General features: G+C 51.3%; 1 protein-coding gene across 1 annotated transcript in view; it reads left to right on the forward strand.

Annotated features, from left to right (window-relative positions):
• Positions 1-549: 549 nt before the first annotated feature.
• The window catches only part of LOC144675959 (pleckstrin homology domain-containing family A member 7-like), a gene marked incomplete at its 5' end in the record, with an annotated part of 49,662 nt that continues 28,874 nt past the window's right edge, over positions 550-21,337 (forward strand). Inside the window, 7 exons of the mRNA XM_078536478.1 lie at positions 550-655; positions 2,581-2,653; positions 3,856-3,956; positions 4,683-4,795; positions 7,305-7,769; positions 16,520-17,621; positions 18,010-18,099. Coding sequence (XP_078392604.1) covers positions 550-655; positions 2,581-2,653; positions 3,856-3,956; positions 4,683-4,795; positions 7,305-7,769; positions 16,520-17,621; positions 18,010-18,099 — 2,050 coding nt within the window. The remainder of the gene's footprint in view (positions 656-2,580; positions 2,654-3,855; positions 3,957-4,682; positions 4,796-7,304; positions 7,770-16,519; positions 17,622-18,009; positions 18,100-21,337) is intronic.

A 21,337-nucleotide genomic window follows, 5' to 3' on the forward strand; every position in this document is an offset into this window, starting at 1 on the left:
GTTATGTGAGGAGGAAATGTGTTTTACTCAGCGAGTGGTACTGACCTGGAACTGACTGGGTGTGAGGGGGGTGGAAGGAGAGATGATGAATGATTTCAAAGGAGGTTGGATGGGCATTTGTGGGAAATAAACTTTCCGGGCCATGGGGAGAGAGTGAGGGAATCGGCCTGACTGGGAGCTAGCATGGACTTGATGGGCTGAGTGTCCTCCTCCTGTGCCATAATGATTCCATATAACCTGCCTCAATCCCTTTACCTACTGTAATTCATTGAACTCAGTCTGGAGAGTTCCAACTGTTCCCCAGGAGAGATCCAGATTTCCCCCCCCCCGTGTGTGAAGGATCCTTCCTGACATCACCTCTGAACGGCTCCAAGTTTAAGATTCTGTCCCCTTGTTCTGGGAACTCCCCAACGGAGGGAATAGATTCTCTCTAACTGCCCTATCAACTCATTTAATCACCTCAATTACATCACTCCGTAAATTTGAAAGATTACCTGTCTTTATAATTTAACGTTGAACAGTTTGACCGTTGATCTGTTTTTGTTTAAGGGCTGTTCGAACAATGAAGAAAGTTCACACTTTCGCCAAGAGAGACCAGGCAATAAAACGAGACCCCAACTCAGTGACGGTGATTCGGGGCTGGCTCCACAAACAGGTACTTGGGAGGGGGGGTTAGGGAGGTGGAAATGCAGAGTGGGAGAGGACAGTGGGGTGGAGGAGGGGGGCTGGGGGGTGTGGGGGTGGGGAGTGGGGGGGTGTGGGGGGGGGAGTGGGGGGTGTGGGGGTGGGAGGTGGGTTGGGGGTGTGGGGTTGGGGGTGGGGGGGTGTGGAGGGTGGGAGGTGGGGGGTGTGGGGTGTGGGATGGGGGGTTGTGGGGGGTGTGGGGTGGGGTGTGGAGGGTGGGAAGTGGGGGGTGTGGGGTGTGTGGGATGTGGGGGGGGTGTGGGTGGGGAGGGGGCTGGGTTGGGACAGGGAGTAGCGATGGGTAAAGGCAGTGGAGGTGTGGAAGGGGTAGAGGTGAGGAGCAGTTTTGAGGTGGAGGGGGAGGTGTAGGGGAGGGGGAGGGGAGGAAGGGAAGGGAGGGGAGGGGGAGGGGGAGGGGTGGGGGAGGGGAGGGGAGGGGGTGGGGAGGGGGAGGGGGAGGGGTGGGGAAGGGGAGGGGGATGGAGGGAGAGGGAGGGGAGTGGGTGGGGGAGGGAGGGGGGAGGGGGTGGGGAGGGGGAGGGGGAGGGAGAGGGTTGGGGAAGGAGAGGGAGGGGGAGGGGAGGGGAGGGGAGGGGGTGGGGAGGGGGAGGGGTGGGCAGGGAGAGGGGGAGGGGAGGGGAGGGGTGGGGGAGGGGAGGGGAGGGGGAGGGGTGGGGAGGGGGAGGGGTGGGGAAGGGGAGGGGGATGGAGGGAGAGGGGAGGGGAGTGGGTGGGGAGGGGAGGGGAGGGGGTGGGGAGGGGGAGGGGGAGGGAGAGGGTTGGGGAAGGAGAGGGGAGGGGGAGGGGAGGGGAGGGGAGGGGGTGGGGAGGGGGAGGGGTGGGCAGGGAGAGGGGGAGGGGAGGGGAGGGGGATGGGGAGGGAGAGGGGTGGGGAAGGAGAGGGGAGGGGGAGGGGAGGGGAGGGGGTGAAGTTACAGAGGGTGGGAATTGGGAGGCTGTTATTCTAAAAATGTGGATTCACTGCCCAACACCCAGTTTCTGTCCTTTAAAATTACTGTGATGTCATTTAGTGCATTGAGACTGGAGCAGGCGCCACTGTTACCCCTGGGATATACCCCCTGGGCATTGATGGCATCACGAGGGGAGTGGCAATTAGGGATGGGCAATAACCTTGGCCCTAACCCTGAGTGCCCACAGTTCTAATAAATTTTAAAAATGAGGGTGAGTATCTCGGGGCACATTTCAAATCTGGAACCTGGGCTCCCTCTGGTGGCTTTCTCAGTAAAATCACCTGGCGTAGCCCAGAGCCTCCAAAATCCTGGGTCTGGAGCAGAGGGATTCCAGTGAGTGTCCCCAGTGAGAGTCGGCACCTTCAGGAACTGTCCCCCAGTGAGAGTCAGCACCTTCAGGAACTGTCTCCCAGTGAGAGTCAGCACCTTCAGGAACTGTCTCCCAGTGAGAGTCAGCACCTTCAGGAACTGTCTCCCAGTGAGAGCCAGCACCTTCAGGAACTGTCTCCCAGTGAGAGTCAGCACCTTCAGGAACTGTCTCCCAGTGAGAGTCAGCACCTTCAGGAACTGTCCCCCAGTGAGTCAGCACCTTCAGGAACTGTCCCCCAGTGAGAGTCAGCACCTTCAGGAACTGCCCCCCAGTGAGAGTCAGCACCTTCAGGAACTGTCCCCCAGTGAGTCAGCACCTTCAGGAACTGTCCCCCAGTGATAGTCAGCACCTTCAGGAACTGTCCCCCAGTGAGAGTCAGCACCTTCAGGAACTGTCCCCCAGTGAGTCAGCACCTAGACTAATTGTGGGTAATAAATGAATGTGTAGGATCCCACACGATTGAAGAGTGTTTTTGCAATCAGTGGTAATCAGTGCATCATCTCCTATATCTACAGACTCTTGCAGAATGATTTGAGATGTTCCTCTCTGTTTCAGGACAGCTGTGGCCTTAAGCTGTGGAAAAGAAGATGGTTTGTCCTGTCTGACTTCTGTCTCTTTTATTACCGAGGTAACTGAACCTGCCCATTCACTGTCCATTCACTGTCCATTCACTGCCCACTCCCTGTCCATTCACTGTCCGCTCCCTTCCCACTCCCTGTCTATTCACTGTCCATTCACTGTCCGCTCCCTTCCCACTCCCTGTCCATTCACTGTCCGCTCCCTTCCCACTCCCTGTCCATTCACTGTCCGCTCCCTTCCCACTCCCTGTCTATTCACTGTCCGCTCCCTTCCCACTCCCTGTCCATTCACTGTCCGCTCCCTTCCCACTCCCTGTCCATTCACTGTCCGCTCCCTTCCCACTCCCTGTCTATTCACTGTCCGCTCCCTTCCCACTCCCTGTCTATTCACTGTCCGCTCCCTTCCCACTCCCTGTCTATTCACTGTCCGCTCCCTTCCCACTCCCTGTCTATTCACTGTCCGCTCCCTTCCCACTCCCTGTCCATTCACTGTCCGCTCCCTTCCCACTCCCTGTCCATTCACTGTCCGCTCCCTTCCCACTCCCTGTCCATTCACTGTCCGCTCCCTTCCCACTCCCTGTCCATTCACTGTCCACTCCCTTCCCACTCCCTGTCCATTCACTGTCCGCTCCCTTCCCACTCCCTGTCCATTCACTGTCCGCTCCCTTCCCACTCCCTGTCCATTCACTGTCCGCTCCCTTCCCACTCCCTGTCCATTCACTGTCCACTCCCTTCCCACTCCCTGTCCATTCACTGTCCATTCACTGTCCGCTCCCTTCCCACTCCCTGTCCATTCACTGTCCGCTCCCTTCCCACTCCCTGTCCATTCACTGTCCATTCACTGTCCGCTCCCTTCCCACTCCCTGTCTATTCACTGTCCGCTCCCTTCCCACTCCTTGTCCATTCACTGTCCGCTCCCTTCCCACTCCCTGTCTATTCACTGTCCGCTCCCTTCCCACTCCCTGTCCATTCACTGTCCACTCCCTTCCCACTCCCTGTCTATTCACTGTCCGCTCCCTTCCCACTCCCTGTCCATTCACTGTCCGCTCCCTTCCCACTCCGTGTCTATTCACTGTCCGCTCCCTTCCCACTCCTGGTCTATTCACTGTCTATTCACTGTCCGCTCCCTGTCCACTCCCTGTCCATTCACTGTCCGCTCCCTATCCACTCACTATGGGAAATAGGGTAAGGTCTTTACCTGGGAGAAAGGGTTAACCAGTGGAGCTGATTCTCTGTATCTTGTGTTCCACAGATAGTCGGGAAGAGAGAATCCTGGGGAGTATTCCAATGCCGAGTTACATCATCTCTGCTGCTGTTCCACAGGATCGGAAAACACGGAAATTCATTTTCAAGGTTCAGGATAATTTGAGTTGGAAACATGGGGAAGAAAATAACAGAATCCAACCGAGATACACTCTGGAGTGGGAGAGAGCATTGGGTGCTGGGGGGAGGGGGAGGGAGAGGGGGAGGGGGAGGACAGATGTGAGGGGCAAGGGCATGGGGTTGGGGTGATTCCACCTGGGTGTAACCTTATTGTTTGTGAATCAACTAGGGTAAAACCTGAGCAATCTTTAGAAATGACAATTGGGTTCCAGGTCTAAGCACGAAAATCAACAAATCCTTAGTGGCTGAGACAGAGTCTAAAGGCAGATTGTGGAGATTTGGAGCCCAGGGAACTTGGGCCACCGGAAGAGGAGTCTCTATTTGCATTTTTCTCATGGAAATTCCTGAGATTTCTGTCCAGGACCAATTACTTCTGCAATCCTGGCAGAAGATGAACTAGACAGATCATTCAGGGTGAAGTGGGGACTCCAGGCTTTAGGGTTAGAGTTAGAACATGGAACTGATATAAAGACCAGGTCCCAGTAATTGAATGTCTTTACTGAGATTTACAGGTTTCGATGCAGTTGGTGATGTGGGATTGCTGGTTGGAAGCAATGAATGCTCCATTATCCAGCAATCCATTTCTAAAGCTGGTTGAATGTTAAGAGGAGGAGGGAGTGGATGGAGAGAGTGTTTTAACAAACATTCAGAAGCAAAGAGCTGTTTAACCTTTACTGGTGGTTTCCTGTCCAATAGGCTGAACACCCAGGAATGAGGACATATTACTTCAGCGCTGACACTCAGGAAGATATGAATGGATGGATCAGAGCTTTGATCCAATCAGCACGTGTGGAATCTGAAAACGCCAAGTAAGGAGTTAAAACACTCGTAATGTATTATTGTCAAATCCAGGTCGATGCTAAACCCCTTCCCATTCCCTCCCATTGTACACAATCCCAATGGATCAAACCCCTTCCCATTCCCTCCCATTGTACACAATCCCAATGGATCAAACCCCTTCCCATTCCCTCCCATTGTACACAATCCCAATGGATCAAACCCCTTCCCATTCCCTCCCACTGTACACAATCCCAATGGATCAAACCCCTTCCCATTCCCTCCCATTGTACACAATCCCAATGGATCAAACCCCTTCCCATTCCCTCCCACTGTACACAATCCCAATGGATCAAACCCCTTCCCATTCCCTCCCACTGTACACAATCCCAATGGATCAAACCCCTTCCCATTCCCTCCCATTGTACACAATCCCAATGGATCAAACCCCTTCCCATTCCCTCCCACTGTACACAATCCCAATGGATCAAACCCCTTCCCATTCCCTTCCACTGTACACAATCCCAATGGATCAAACCCCTTCCCATTCCCTCCCATTGTACACAATCCCAATGGATCAAACCCCTTCCCATTCCCTCCCACTGTCCACAATCCCAATGGATCAAACCCCTTCCCATTCCCTCCCACTGTACACAATCCCAATGGATCAAACCCCTTCCCATTCCCTCCCACTGTCCACAATCCCAATGGATCAAACCCCTTCCCATTCCCTCCCACTGTACACAATCCCAATGCATCAAACCCCTTCCCATTCCCTCCCACTGTACACAATCCCAATGGATCAAACCCCTTCCCATTCCCTCCCATTGTACACAATCCCAATGGAATCTGCTCTTTCTCATGTAATCCTGTTGTTTGGTATTATTTTCACTCTGCCAAAGTTCAGACCTCAGGAATCTGAAGGGACAACGTACTTGGGTAAAGAGACCAAAACTGCACACAGTACTCCAGCTGTAGTTTCACCAATGCTCTGTATAATTGTAGTGAGACTTCTTTACTCTAATCCCTTTGTAATATAGGCTAACAGACCATTTGCCTTCTTCATTACCCTACTGTACCTGCATGGTAACTTTCTGCAATGCTTGTACAGGACACGCCGGTCCTCGTCTCCTATTTTTAATTTTGTTTTCTATTCTTCCTACGAAGGTGGATATTTTCACACTTCTCGACATTATAATTCACCTCCCTCAGCCTTACCCACTCCCTTTAGCTGTCTAGATCCCTTTGCTGTCTCTTTGTGATCTCCTCACAGGTTAATTTTCCATCTAGCTTTGTAAGATCAGTAAACTTGGATACATTGCCCTAAGTCTAGTCATTAAAATTATTTCCAGAGCTTGGGAATAGCTGAGGTTCCAGCGATGATCCTGCAATGTGGGGGGTCTATCTCCTCAACTGCTCAATAATGGAAAAGGTTGGATGTTCAGAATTGTGTGTTAGACTTTTTGACCCTGGGCGTATGACGTTGTTCTAGAGGGAGTGCAGCAAAGGTTTACTTGGCTGGTTCTTGAGAAGAGGGATTTGTCCAATGAGGGGAGATTGAGTAAACTAGCCCTATATTCACTAGTTTAAATGAATGAGAGGTGATCTTATTGAATGGTTAGAATCACAGAATGGCTCCAGCCTAGGAGAAGGCCATTCAGCATCACAGTTGTGTCTGTGCTAGATCTCTGAAAGAGCGATTCACCCAGAACCACTCCCCTGCCTTCTCCCTCTAGATTAATCATAGGATTGGTCAATGCAGGGAGCATGGGGAGCTGGCTGGGGAATCCAGAACATGGTTCCAGAATATGAGGTTGGCCATTTTGGACTGCGATGAGACATGTCTTCACTCTGAGGGTTGTGAACCTTTGGAATTCTCCACTCCCAGAGAGCTGTGGACGTTCCATCATTGATTATGTTCAAGGTTGATAGGTATTTGGACACTAAAGGAATTAAGGGAAAGGGGGTAACGTGGGAAGGTGGAGTTGGGATAGGAGATCAGCCATGATCTTATTAAATGGTGGAGCAGGCTCGAGGGGCTGAATGGCCTCCTCCTGATCCTTATTCATACGTTTATACAAAACAAGAGAAGCAAAATGTGATTATTTGTTGTGGTCGAGCATGAAGTTTAATAACTTGAGATGAAAAGAAACCGAATGGAAGTTCCCTAATTTAGAAGTTGTTCTATTGAATGATTTCAAACGGCAGATAGAATAAAGAACTCTGATAGGCACAGAATATGAGTTTGAGAGGAGGAAGAGTATTTAGGTAATGTCTGAAGCTTAGAGTTAAGACACAGGAAATTCAGAGGAGGGCTAGCTGAAGAATTATTCAAATCACAAGAGCTCATTGAAGCTGACAGTGAACAGTGTGCTTCATCTGTCCATTTACATCGGTGATATTTATCATGTTGAATAGAATAAGTTTCTTCATATTGAGGGTCAGTTTGTCTTTAACACCGAAGATTTGTGTTTTAACAGTGTGCCCGACTCACTGTCAGTTTATTTACCTTGAACTGATTGAAATCCTTTGTTTTTGCAGCATCTCCTCAATGAAATCTTCAAAGCGTCTTCCTCAGGAGCAGGAATTTTCCAGCTTTGAAGATTTCACAAAATCTGGCCTGTTCCAGCAGAGCGGAAGTGCTCAAAGTGCAGAGTCGCTGGAAATCGCAAAACTCTCTGAACCGAGGCACCCACTGGGCTCCAGGAGCGAAATGATGGAAAAGAAGTTGGAGAAAGTCAGACAGGAACTCCTGGCTCCCACCAATAGTCACAGAGGTGACCCGTCTTTAACCATCTCCCTCGAGCAGCTGACCCCTCCAACACCGAATGGCACTGTCCCACCTCCCACTCCTACAAGTGGGGTTCATAACAGAGCATTCAGGTTTGAAGATGCTCCCAATCCTGGGGCTGAGTACACGGAACCACACAGAAGGAGCTCGCTGTCTCATGTGGAGCAATGGGTTCGGTCCCAGAAAGGGAAACTCCCCGAAGGTCAGCGGGACGAGTGAGTAGACAAGAACGCTCCTTGAATCCTGACCTATATCCTCAAAGTAACTGAATAATAAGTAGGAAGAGCCCATGTTTATTACCCGCTCCCTGATCTCATCCATCGGTATAGGGAATTAGAAAATGTCATAAATCCTGGGAAAGATTGATTCGGGTCAGAGACAAAGTGATCGAGACTTCGTTTCAACGCTGTCAGGAGGAAGCTGGGGAATTCGGTGTTTAGAAGGGAGAAGGAAGAATGTTCACTGACTAAAGTAAGATGAATAAAATATTGGTGACCAGATGTTGAAGCTTATAGGTGACTGAGGGGTCACAGGTCATATAGAGCAACTCCTACCTCAGGAACATTTTTTTAAGTGAGGAGGTCTGGTTAGCTGAAGCTCAATGGGGAGCACTCTTACCTCACAGTCAGAACATTGCAGCTTCAAATCACAGGGTCAGTACTGAGGGAGTGCTGCACTGTCAGAGGGGCAATACTGAGGGAGTGCCGCACTGTCGGAGGGGCAGTACTGAGGGAGTGCTGCACTGTCACAGGGTCATTCCTGATGGAGTGCCACACTGTCGGAGGGTCAGTACTGAGGGAGTGCCGCACTGTCGGAGGGTCAGTGCTGAGGGAGTGCAGCACTGTCGGAGGGTCAGTACTGAGGGAGTGCAGCACTGTCGGAGGGTCAGTACTGAGGGAGTGCAGCACTGTCGGAGGGTCAGTACTGAGGGAGTGCTGCACTGTCGGAGGGTCAGTACTGAGGGAGTGCAGCACTGTCGGAGGGTCTGTACTGAGGGAGTGCTGCACTGTCGGAGGGTCAGTACTGAGGGAGCGCTGCACTATCTGAGGGGCAGTACTGAGGCAGTGCTGCACTGTCTGAGGGTCAGTACTGAGGGAGTGCTGCACTGTCGGAGGGTCAGTACTGAGGGAGCGCTGCACTATCTGAGGGGCAGTACTGAGGCAGTGCTGCACTGTCTGAGGGTCAGTACTGAGGGATTGCTGCACTGTTGGAGAGACGGTACTGAGGGAGTGCTGCAATATCAGAGGATCAGTTCTGAGAAAGTGCTGCATTGTCGGAGGGTTAGTACTGAGGGAGTACTGTACTATCAGAGGGTCAGTACTGAGGGAGTGCTGCACTGTCGGAGGGTCAGTACTGAGGGGGTGCTGCACTGTCAGAGGGTCAGTCCTGAGGGAGTGCTGCACTGTCAGAGATGCTTTCTTTTCAATAAGATGTTAAGTTGAGGTACTGTCTGCAATCAAGGGGTAAATTCTCCGCTGGTTGGAGTCTTACCTAGCACAAAGGAAGGTGGTTGTGGTTGTTGGAGGTCAGTCATCTCAGTTCCAGGACATCACTGCAGGAGTTCCTCAAGGTAGTGTCGTAGACCCAACCATCTTCAGCTGCTTCATCGATGACCTTCCTTCTATCATAAGGTCAGAAGTGGGGATGTTCGCTGATGATTGCACAATGTTCAGCACCATTTGCAACTCCTCAGATACTGAAGCAGTCCATGTCCAAATGCTGGACAATATCCAGGCTTGGGCTGACAAGTGGCAAATAACATTTGTGCCACACAAGTGCCAGGTAATAACCATCTCCAACAAGAGAGAATCTCCTTGATGTTCAATGGCATTACCATCACCGAATCACCACTATCAATATCCTGGGGGTTACCACTGACCAGAAACTGAACTGCACTAGCCATATAAATACTGTGGCTACAAGAACAGGTCAGAGGCTGGGAATCCTGGGATGAGTAACCCACCTCCTGACTCCCCAGAGCCTGTCCACCATCTACAAGGCATAAGTCAGGAGTGTGATGGAATACTCTCCACTCGCCTGGATGAGTGCAGCTCCCACAACACTCAAGAAGCTCAGCACCCTCCATGACAATCAAAGCCCCGCTTTGATTGGCGCCACATCCACAACCATTCACTCCCTCCACCACCGATGCACAGTAGCAGCAGTGTGTACCATCTACAAGATGCACTGCAGGAATTCACCAAGGCTCCTTCGACAGCACCTTCCAAACCCACGACCACTACCATCTAGAAGGACAAGGGCAGTAGATAGATGGGAACACCACTGCCTGGAAGTTCCCCTCCAAGTCACTCACCATCCTGACTTGGAAATATATCGCCGTTCCTTCACTGTCACTGGGTCAAAGTCTTGGAACTCCCTCCCTAACAGCTCTGTGGGTGTACCTACACCACATGGACTGCAGCAGGTCAAGAAGGCAGCTCACCCCCACCTTCTCAAGGGCAATTAGGGATGGGCAATAAATGCTGGCCCAGCCAGCGAAGCCCACATCCTGTGAATGAATTTTTAAAAATTCCAGTTGCCAGATCTTTGCCCACTCACCTAACCTATCGATATCCTTTTGTAGCCTTGGACATTAAACCGAGCCTGTCTGTCTCTCAGACAGAGATTAAACCGAGCCCGTCTGCCCCCTCAGACAGATGTTAAAGTTCTCACAGGCTCTATTCTTAAAGCAGTGTTGGGGAGTTCTCCCTGGTGTCCTGACCAATATTTATCCCCCAAACAATATCACAAAATAGATTCGAGTCCAGATGACTCTTCTTCAGAACTTCAGCTCTGATGAAGAGTCAGATGGACTCGAAACGTAAACTCTGTCTCTCTCTCCACAGACGCTGTCAGACCTGCTGAGTTTTTCCAGCAATTTTTGTTTTTGTTTCAGATTTCCAGCATCCGCAGTATTTTGCTTTTATCACAAAATAGATTCTCTGGTCATTATCAAATTACTGTTTGTGGGACAAAAACAAAAGTACCTGGAAAAACTCAGCAGGTCTGACAGCGTCTGCAGTATTTTGCTTTTATCTTACTGTTCGTGGGGTCTTGTTGTGGACAAATTGTCCACTGAGTTTCCTTCATTACAACACTGGCTACAATGCAGATATTTCACTGGCTGTGACAGGCTTTGGGATGTCCTGAGGTTTTGAACGGCGCTAAAGAAATGCAGGCTTTTCTTTCCGATTGGTGATGATGGTGAAGCAGTCAGTGTGTCACTGATTCCACAGTCACAGGCTCAGAGGGGAAGATTCCGGTCATTATCCATCGCTCAGTGGTAAAGATCGCCCCCCCCCCACCTTAAAAATCAACCAGTGCTGATGTGCTGTCCTTATCTGGTTTCAGTTTCTGTTGCTGCATTCACCATTTAACACACAGGGGACATCACAGGATAGTGACACACCCCATGTTTTTCTGACTCTGTGTCTGTTTTTATAAACTGCATGAAATGGAGAGGTGCTAATTGATTAACTGGAGCTGTGAGGAGTTGCTGAGCTGTATTATTTATTGAGGTAATTTTTAATCCAGACTTCACAGAATGAGGTTAAAGCCACAGAGCTGGAGATGATCTTTAACCTGGGATAATAGCTGAAAGATCACCAGCAACAATAACTATTAATCCCAGTGCCTCAGAATTCCTGTCAATGGAAGTGAAGGATGAATAGGCACAGGGCACAGAGTTCCAGCACCAACTGCCTGCTTCACCTTAAGCAGCAGTTCCCCACCCCCCGCCCCCCACAGACTAGGCACAGACTGTACCCCCCCACCCCACCCCCTCAGACTGTACCCCCCCACCCCACCCCCTCAGACTGTACCCCCCCCACCCCCCCGCCCCCCACAGACTAGGCACAGACTGTACCCCCCCCACCCCCTCAGACTGTACCCCCCCCACCCCCCCACCCCCTCAGACTGGGCACAGACTGTACCCCCCCACCCCACCCCCTCAGACTGTACCCCCCCCCACCCCCTCAGACTGTACCCCCCCCCCCCCCCACCCTCTCAGACCGGGCACAGACTGTACCCCTGCCACCCACACCCCAGATTGGGTTCAGATTGTACTTCCCCTCCAGACTGTACTCATCCCCCCCAGACTGGACACAGACAATGTTGTAATGGTATTGGTTACAGAATGTGTCTGTTTTAAGGAAGTTTCACAGTCTTCTGTATGTTAACAACAAGTCTTTATTAACAAAAACAAAAATAGCTGGAAAAACTCAGCAGGTCTGACAGCATCTGCAGAGAGGAACACAGTTAACGTTTCGAGTCTGTATGACTCTTCAACAGAACTAAGGAAAAATAGAAAAGAGGTGAAATATAAGCTGGTTTAAGGGGGGTTGGGACAGGTAGAGCTGGATAGAGGGCCAGTGATAGGTGGAGATAACCAAAAGATGTCACAGACAAAAGGACAAAGAGGTGTTGAAGCTGGTGGTATTATCTAAGGAATGTGTTAATAAAGGTACAGATAACCCTAGTGGGGGTGGGATGGGGGGAAGGGATCGAAATAGGCTAAAAGGCAGAGATAAAACAATGGATGGAAATACATTTAAAAATAATGGAAATAGGTGGGAAAAGAAAAATCTATATAAATTATTTGAAAAAACGGGGATTGGAAAGGGGGTGGGGATGGAGGAGAGAGTTCAAGATCTAAAATTGTTGAACTCAATATTCAGTCCGGAAGGCTGTAAAGTGCCTAGTCGGAAGATGAGGTGCTGTTCCTCCAGTTTGCGTTGAGCTTCACTGGAACAATGCAGCAGGCCAAGGATGGACATGTGGGTATGAGAGCAGGGTGGAGTGTTAAAATGGCAAGCGACAGGGAGGTTTGGGTCTTTCTTGCGGACAGACCGCAGGTGTTCCGCAAAACGGTCGCCCAGTTTGCGTTTGGTCTCTCCAATGTAGAGGAGACCGCATTGGGAGTAACGAATGCAGTAGACTAAATTGAGGGAAGTGCAAGTGAAATGCTGCTTCACTTGAAAGGAGTGTTTGGGCCCTTGGACGGTGAGGAGAGGGGAAGTAAAGGGGCAGGTGTTGCATCTTCTGCGGTTGCATGGGAAGGTGCCGTGGGAGGGGGTTGAGGTGTAGGGGGTGATGGAGGAGTGGACCAGGGTGTCCCGGACTTTATTAACTACTTGTAACTATGTACAAATACACAGTAAAGTGTACATGCACAGGGGCATCTCCATCCTGGGTCTTACCATGTCTCTGCTCAACACCACACTGACCCTCGGCCTGGGTCATACGCCTTCTCACCTCACTATGTGGGCTCCTGTACTCAGTCCAACAGACTGTACCCCACCCCTCAGTCCAACAGACTGTGCCCCACCCCTCAGTCCAACAGACTGTGCCCCACCCCTCAGTCCAACAGACTGTGCCCCACCCCTCAGTCCAACAGACTGTGCCCCACCCCTCAGTCCAACAGACTGTGCCCCACCCCTCAGTCCAACAGACTGTGCCCCACCCCTCAATCCAACAGACTGTACCCCACCCCTCAATCCAACAGACTGTACCCCACCCCTCAATCCAACAGACTGTACCCCACCCCCAGACTGAGGGCAGACTGTACCCCCAGGCTGAGCACAGGCTGTACCCCCAGGCTGAGCGCAGGCTGTACCCCCAGGCTGAGCGCAGGCTGTACCCCCAGGCTGAGGGCAGACTGTACCCCCAGACTGAGGGCAGACTGTACCCCCAGGCTGAGGGCAGACTGTACCCCCAGGCTGAGGGCAGACTGTACCCCCAGGCTGAGGGCAGACTGTACCCCCAGGCTGAGGGCAGACTGTACCCCCAGGCTGAGCGCAGACTGTACCCCCAGACTGAGGGCAGACTGTACCCCCAGGCTGAGCGCAGACTGTACCCCCAGGCTGAGCGCAGACTGTACCCCCAGGCTGAGGGCAGACTGTACCCCCAGGCTGAGCGCAGACTGTACCCCCAGGCTGAGGGCAGACTGTACCCCCAGGCTGAGGGCAGACTGTACCCCCAGGCTGAGGGCAGACTGTACCCCCAGGCTGAGGGCAGACTGTACCCCCAGGCTGAGGGCAGACTGTACCCCCAGGCTGAGGGCAGACTGTACCCCCAGGCTGAGGGCAGACTGTACCCCCAGACTGAACGCAGACTGTACCCCCAGGCTGAACGCAGACTGTACCCCCAGGCTGAACGCAGACTGTACCCCCAGGCTGAGTGCAGACTGTACCCCCAGGCTGAACGCAGACTGTACCCCCAGGCTGAGTGCAGACTGTACCCCCAGGCTGAGTGCAGACTGTACCCCCAGACTGAGCGCAGACTGTACCCCCAGACTGAGCGCAGACTGTACCCCCAGGCTGGGAGTATTAGGGTGGTTGAAGGGAGCATTGGGAGAGAATCTGAGTGAGGACCTGAGGAAGGATCCAGTCTGGAGTTCATTTCCCAATGTGTAAAATCGACTGATTCCCTTCAGGAAAGATCTGACCAGCAAGAGAGAACCATCGCCGCGTGTGAGAGAGGGGCAGGGTCAGGGTACTGAAGGGGGTGTGGGAGGGAGGGGTAGGAGCAGGAGAATGAGGGGAGCGGGTGGGAGGGGGGTGTAGGAGCAGCGGAATGAGGGGAGGGGGTGGGTAGGAGCAGGGGAATGAGGGGAGGGGGTGAGAGGGGGGTAGGAGCAGGGGAATGAGGGGAGGGGGGTAGGAGCAGGGGAATGAGGGGAGGGGGTGGAAGGGGGGTAGGAGCAGGGGAATGAGGGGAGGGGGAGGGAGGGGGGTAGGAGCAGGGGAATGAGGGGAGGAGGTGGGAGGGGGGTAGGAGCAGGGGAATGAGGGGAGGGGGTGGGAGGGGGGTAGGAGCAGGGGAATGAGGGGAGGAGGTGGGAGGGGGGTAGGAGCAGGGGAATGAGGGGAGGGGGTGGGAGGGGGGTAGGAGCAGGGGAATGAGGGGAGGAGGTGGGAGGGGGGTAGGAGCAGGGGAATGAGGGGAGGGGGTGGGAGGGGGGTAGGAGCAGGGGAATGAGGAGAGGGGGTGGGAGGGGAGTAGGAGCAGGGGAATGAGGGGAGGGGGTGGGAGGGGGGTAGGAGCAGGGGAATGAGGGGGTGGGAGGGAGGGGGGGTAGGAGCAGGGGAATGAGGGGGTGGGAGGGAGGGGGGGTAGGAGCAGGGGAATGAGGAGAGGTGGAGGGGAGGGGTTGGGAGGGTGGGTAGGAGCAGGGGAATGAGGGGAGGGGAAGGGGAGGGGGGGGATAGGAGCAGATCACCCAGATTGCGAGAATGACTGAGTCGCTGAGGTTTCCAATCCTCACTGACCCCTCCTGTTGGAACAGATGTAACTGGAGTCAGATGTCAATCCACTGTGTAAATCATTGCCCTTCAGTGGTCAGGTCCTTTCTGGAATGTTCTTGCCAATTACAGGTCCAAGGTTTGATCTAAACCAGTGATTTAAAGTTCACCAATCATCCTGTAACGATCCAATCCTCATGTTTGACCATTAACCATCGCCTTGTTTCCACACTCCTGTCCTGAAACTGTTCCTCATTGAATTGGACACATCTCTACCCTGAGGCTAATTGTAACAGCAGTACTGACCGGCTGGTTTATGAATGGTCAGTACTGACCGGCTGGTTTATGAATGGTCAGTACTGACCAGCTGGTTTATGAATGGTCAGTACTGACCAGCTGGTTTATGAATGGTCAGTACTCACCGGCTGGTTTATGAACGGTCAGTACTGACCGGCTGGTTTATGAATGGTCAGTACTCACCGGCTGGTTTATGAATGGTCAGTACTGACCAGCTGGTTTATGAATGGTCAGTACTCACCGGCTGGTTTATGAATGGTCAGTACTGACCGGCTGGTTTATGAATGGTCAGTACTGACCGGCTGGTTTATGAATGGTCAGTACTCACCGGCTGGTTTATGAATGGTCAGTACTGACCGGCTGGTTTATGAATGGTCAGTACTGACCAGCTGGTTTATGAATGGTCAGTACTCACCGGCTGGTTTATGAATGGTCAGTACTGACCGGCTGGTTTATGAATGGTCAGTACTGACTGGCTGGTTTATGAATGGTCAGTACTCACCGGCTGGTTTATGAATGGTCAGTACTGACCAGCTGGTTTATGAATGGTCAGTACTGACCGGCTGGTTTATGAATGGTCAGTACTCACCGGCTGGTTTATGAATGGTCAGTACTGACCGGCTGGTTTATGAATGGTCAGTACTGACCGGCTGGTTTATGAATGGTCAGTACTGACCGGCTGGTTTATGAATGGTCAGTACTGACCATCACTGACCAGTGGATTGTTTGAGGGATTCACTCCTACATGACAATTTCTAGGGCAGTGAGTCTAGTTTAATTGTTGTGTTCACAGTCACTGTAGAGTATCAGAGGCAGCTGTTCAGAGAGAGAGTCACATTGTTTAACGCTGACCTATCTCTCTCTAACTCTAAACAACACAGCAATTAAACTATAAAGTCTGTTGAGGGGTTTACATGCTGAATATCACAGTCACATTATTCTGATATATAAGGTTTGCAGGACAGTGACATATTTTAACATTTTGCTGCAATTCCCTCCAGCACTGACTCTCCTGAGGGTTAGTGTGTTTCAGTTTGGTTCTTCGAGTGCCCACTCTGTATATGTCAATAGAGTGTACAGGATAACAAGCTGGTTGATCATGAGATGCATCACATCCCTGGCTGCTTCTGTGCACAATCCCAGCAGGCATCAGTCTGGGTAGTGATCAGCATTAACATGTTCCCCTTTCCTCTCCTAACTTGTGGCACTGAGTCCAAATGTGTTCTCCTCACTGCTGTCTGGTTAAGATTAACCAGCACCAACATTGCCCATAGCCAGCCCACCCTCCCCAGGCATTGGGAGTTCAGGTCAAAGCTCAAGGGAGCTGGAATGTTACTGGCCATGTTGGACAGAGAGTGAAGACTGATGATGGTTATGCAACAAAAACAGCCTAACAGCTTTTGTTCATTTGTTTAATTTTGTACCAGGCACTATGTAGTGAAGACTGCGTCTGGCCATGTGTACGAATGCCTTGTTGATGGTTATCCAGTATCATCAGTCAGCTCCCAACTCCATGGGGAACGTTCCATCCCCATCAGTCTCAGCTCGGGGAACATGCAGCAGCAAAGCCCCAGTTACTATCTCAATCAGGAGCAGGAGGAGAGGCTGCACCATGAAGCTTCCCCAGCGATCAGCATCTATCAGAGCAGAATCTTCCCATCCAACACTCCAGATCTCATCAGCTCCCGAACTACCAGATCTCTGCGCTCCAACTCCCTGCCCATTACATCTGACACTCCGAGGTACCAGGTACTGCGAAGATCACACACTCCCGATGACCGATATGCGATCCTATCAGAGGGACAACAAGGCAGCCATTTGAGTGAAACTCCATCTGAGGGAGTTTCCCAGGGGTCACTGGACAGGGCCTCAATCCCCCAGAATTCACCAGTGACATCCAAACCCCCTGTCCCATTCTCAAGGTCTTCACAAAGAGCCCAGTCTCCCTTAGAGAGATCAGAAAGCAGATCCCATGTAGACGTCCACCACATGGGTTCATCCCAGAGGGCCAGCCGAGCTTTGATAAGGCCTCACACTCCAATTGGGAGGATTGACATCCTTCCATCCCCACAGGCATCTCCAACGATGAGAAGCAGCTACCTTCAGATTCCAGGACTGTTTGCAGGACCCCACAGTTTACCAGCCAATGTCACACTGCTACCCACAGAGGAACAGCCTGGAGAATATTACATGGCTTCAACATTTGCAAGAGCTCGAGGGCAAACACTGAACAGACCTTATTCAAGACCACAAACTCCTTCTAATCGAGTCGATGTGCTGCCTTCTGAGGAACATTATGGTTTCCTGTCAAACAAATTTCACGGTCCATTCAGAATCCAGCAAAGATCACCAACACCATTTGAAAGGATGACTGCAGTCCCTCGAGATGAAATGGATATTGAAGGATTGAGTGTCACGACCCCAAGCAGACGTTCTGAGAATTACAGACCACATACTCCAGTGGTTCTGCCTGGTAAAGACCATCACAAAGAGATGTCTCTTGGCAGACACAGGATACCAGGAACACGGGTAAAGTATAAAGTGATGAAAAATCTTTAATGAATTTGTAAGATATTTGGACTATTGTCTCAACTCATTATTCATGAGAAGAATAAACTATAGCATCTCTCTCTCCCTCTCCCTGTCACTCCCTCTGCCTCTCTTTCCCTCCCATCTCTGTCTCTTTCTCTCTCTCTGCCTATATCTTTCTGTCTGTGTCTATCTCTTCCCTCTGTCTCTCACTTTCTGTCTCTCTGTCTTTCTCTCTCTTTGTCCCTCACTCTATACCTCTCTTCCTCTGTCTCTGTCTCACCCTCTCTCTCTCTTTCTGTTGCTCTGTGTCTCACCCCCTTTCTTTGTCTCTTTCTCTGTCTCTCTCCCTACCACCCCTCTGCCTCTCTGCCTTTCTGATATTAAGGGGCTTTTGACCTACCAAAATCGATGTTTTCCACCTCCTCCATCTCATATCTCCCGAACAGTCAGAACTCTAGGCTTATCAGGAAAAACGGTGAGTTCCAAGGATTCATATATTAAATTGAGGTGTTACAATCGACTGGGGAGGGAGAGGCTGGTGACACACAGGGTTTGGAGTTAATGAACAAGGAACAGGCTGCACCTGGGGACCGTGTAAACACAGGCAGTCACAGGGCAGTGTAAACACAGGCAGTCACAGGGCAGTGTAAGCACAGGCAGTCACAGGGCAGTGTGAACACAGGCAGTCACAGGGCAGTGTAAACACAGGCAGTCACAGGGCAGTGTGAACACAGGCAGTCACAGGGCAGTGTGAACACAGGCAGTCACAGGGCAGTGTAAACACAGGCAGTCACAGGGCAGTGTGAACACAGGCAGTCACAGGGCAGTGTAAACACAGGCAGTCACAGGGCAGTGTAAACACAGGCAGTCACAGGGCAGTGTAAACACAGGCAGTCACAGGGCAGTGTGAACACAGGCAGTCACAGGGCAGTGTGAACACAGGCAGTCACAGGGCAGTGTAAACACAGGCAGTCACAGGGCAGTGTAAACACAGGCAGCCACAGGGCAGTGTAAACACAGGCAGTCACAGGGCAGTGTAAACACAGACAGTCACAGGGCAGTGTAAACACAGGCAGTCACAGGGCAGTGTGAACACAGGCAGTCACAGGGCAGTGTAAACACAGGCAGTCACAGGGCAGTGTAAACACAGGCAGTCACAGGGCAGTGTAAACACAGGCAGTCACAGGGCAGTGTAAACACAGGCAGTCACAGGGCAGTGTAAACACAGGCAGTCACAGGGCAGTGTAAACACAGGCAGTCACAGGGCAGTGTAAACACAGGCAGTCACAGGGCAGTGTAAACACAGACAGTCACAGGGCAGTGTGAACACAGACAGTCACAGGGCAGTGTAAACACAGGCAGTCACAGGGCAGTGTAAACACAGGCAGTCACAGGGCAGTATAAACACAGGCTGGCTTCGGGGACTGTGTAAACACAGGCAGTCACAGGGCAGTGTAAACACAGGCAGTCACAGGGCAGTGTAAACACAGGCAGTCACAGGGCAGTGTAAACACAGACAGTCACAGGGCAGTGTGAACACAGACAGTCACAGGGCAGTGTAAACACAGACAGTCACAGGGCAGTGTGAACACAGGCAGTCACAGGGCAGTATAAACACAGGCTGGCTTCAGGGACTGTGTAAACACAGACAGTCACAGGGCAGTGTAAACACAGGCAGTCACAGGGCAGTGTAAACACAGGCTTGCCTTAAGGGCAGTGTAAACACAGGCTGGCTTCGGGGACTGTGTAACCACAGGCAGTCACAGGACATGATACAAACATTCCAACAAAATGATGGATTTTTGCTGCCTGAATAAACAGTTTAAAGACCAGACTGAGATAGCAAGAATGAACATCGTCAAAGTAAATATCAGGAGTGATTAGACCATAAGATGTAGGAGCAGAAGTAGGCCATTCGGCCCATCGAGTTTGCTCTGCCATTCAATGAGATTATGGCTAATCTGATAATCCTCAACTCCACTTTCCTGCCTTTTCCTCATAACCCTCGATTTCCTTACTGATTAAAAATCTGTCTATCTCAGCCTTGAATATCCTTAACGACCCAGCCTCTACAGCTCTCTGTGGTAAAGAATTCCACAGATTCACTACCCTCTGAGAGAAGTAATTCCTCCTCATCTCTGTATTAAGTGGGTGACCCCTTACTCTGAGATTATGCCCTCTGGCCCTAGACTCTCCCACAAGGGGAAACAACCTCTCAGCATCTACCCTGTCAAGCCTCTTAAGAATCGTATATGTTTAAATAAGGTCACCTCTCATTCTTCTAAACTCCAAAGAGCACAGGCCCAACCTACTCAACCTCTCCTCATAAGAAAATCCCTCCATACCCAGGATCAACCTAATGAACCTTCTCTGGACTGCCTCCAATGCCAGTATATCTTTCCTTAGATAAGGGGACCAAAACTGTTCACAGTATTCTAGGGGTGGTCTAACTACTGCCTTGTATAGTTTTAGCAAGACTTCCCTATTTTTATACTCCATTCCCTTTGAAATAAAGACCAACATTCCATTTGCCCTCCCTATTACCTGTTGAACGTGTATATTAGCTTTTTGGGATTCATGCATGAGGATCCCCAAATCCCTCTGAGCTGCAGCTTTCTGCAGCCTTTCTCCATTTAAATACTATTCAGCTCCTTTGTTCTTCCTGCCAAAGTGCATAACCTCACACCTTCCCACATTATATTCCATTTTTGCCCACTCACTTAACCTGTCTATATCCCTCTGTAGACTCTGTGTCATCCGCAAACTTGACGATAGTACATTCACTTCCCTCATCTAAGTCATTAATATATATTGTAAATAATTGTGGCCCCAGCGCTGATCACTGTGGCACTCCACTAGTTACAGGTTGCCATCCTGAAAATGCCCCCCTTATCCCAATTCTCTGTCTTCTATTAGTTAGTTAATCCTCTATCTGTGCTAATATGCTACCCCCAACACCATGGGCCCTAATCTTATTAAGTAGCCTTATATGTGGTACCTTATCGAACATCTTTTGGAAATCCAAATATATTACATCTACTAGTTCCCCTTTATCTATCCTGCTTGTTACCTCCTCAAAGAATTCTAATAAATTTGTCAGGCATGATTTCATGGAATTTGACACTGAGCCAGATAAGGAGGTGCTAGGGACAGGGCAACAATAGCTCAGTCAAAGAGGTCAAGGAGTGTCTGGAGGAGGGGAGGGGAGTAAGAGAGAGAGAGGGAAAGGGGGAGAGGGGAAGGGGAGGGAGAGAGAGAGAGAGAGGGGAGGGAGAGAGGGGGGGAGAGAGAGGGAGGGAGAGAGAGGGGGTAGGGAGAGGGGAGGGGAGAAGGAAAGCGGAGCGAGAGATGGGAAGAGGGAGGGGAGAGAGAGAGGGGGAAGTGGGAGAGGGGGAGAGAGATGGAGGGAAAGAGAGGGAAAGGAGGCATGGGGAGGGAGAGAGAGTTAGCAGGAAAAGGGGAAACAGAGAGGAAGGGAGAGAGGGTGAGGGTGGGAGAAGTGGAGAGGGGAGGGAGAGGGGGGGAAGGGGAAGGGGGAGAGAGAGAGCGGGAGAATGAGAGAGGGGGAGAGAGGGGAAGAGGGGAAGGGGAGGGAGAGAGGGGGAGAGTAGGAAAGAGGGGAGAGAAAGAGGGAGAGTGATAAAGGTGGCAAAAGTAACCCCACTTAAGAAAGGAGAGAGAGAGAAAATTGGGAACTACAGACCTTTTAGCCT

The sequence above is a fragment of the Cetorhinus maximus genome, unplaced genomic scaffold (genome assembly GCF_964194155.1).
Source record: "Cetorhinus maximus unplaced genomic scaffold, sCetMax3.hap1.1 HAP1_SCAFFOLD_1246, whole genome shotgun sequence".
Lineage (NCBI taxonomy): Eukaryota > Metazoa > Chordata > Chondrichthyes > Lamniformes > Cetorhinidae > Cetorhinus > Cetorhinus maximus.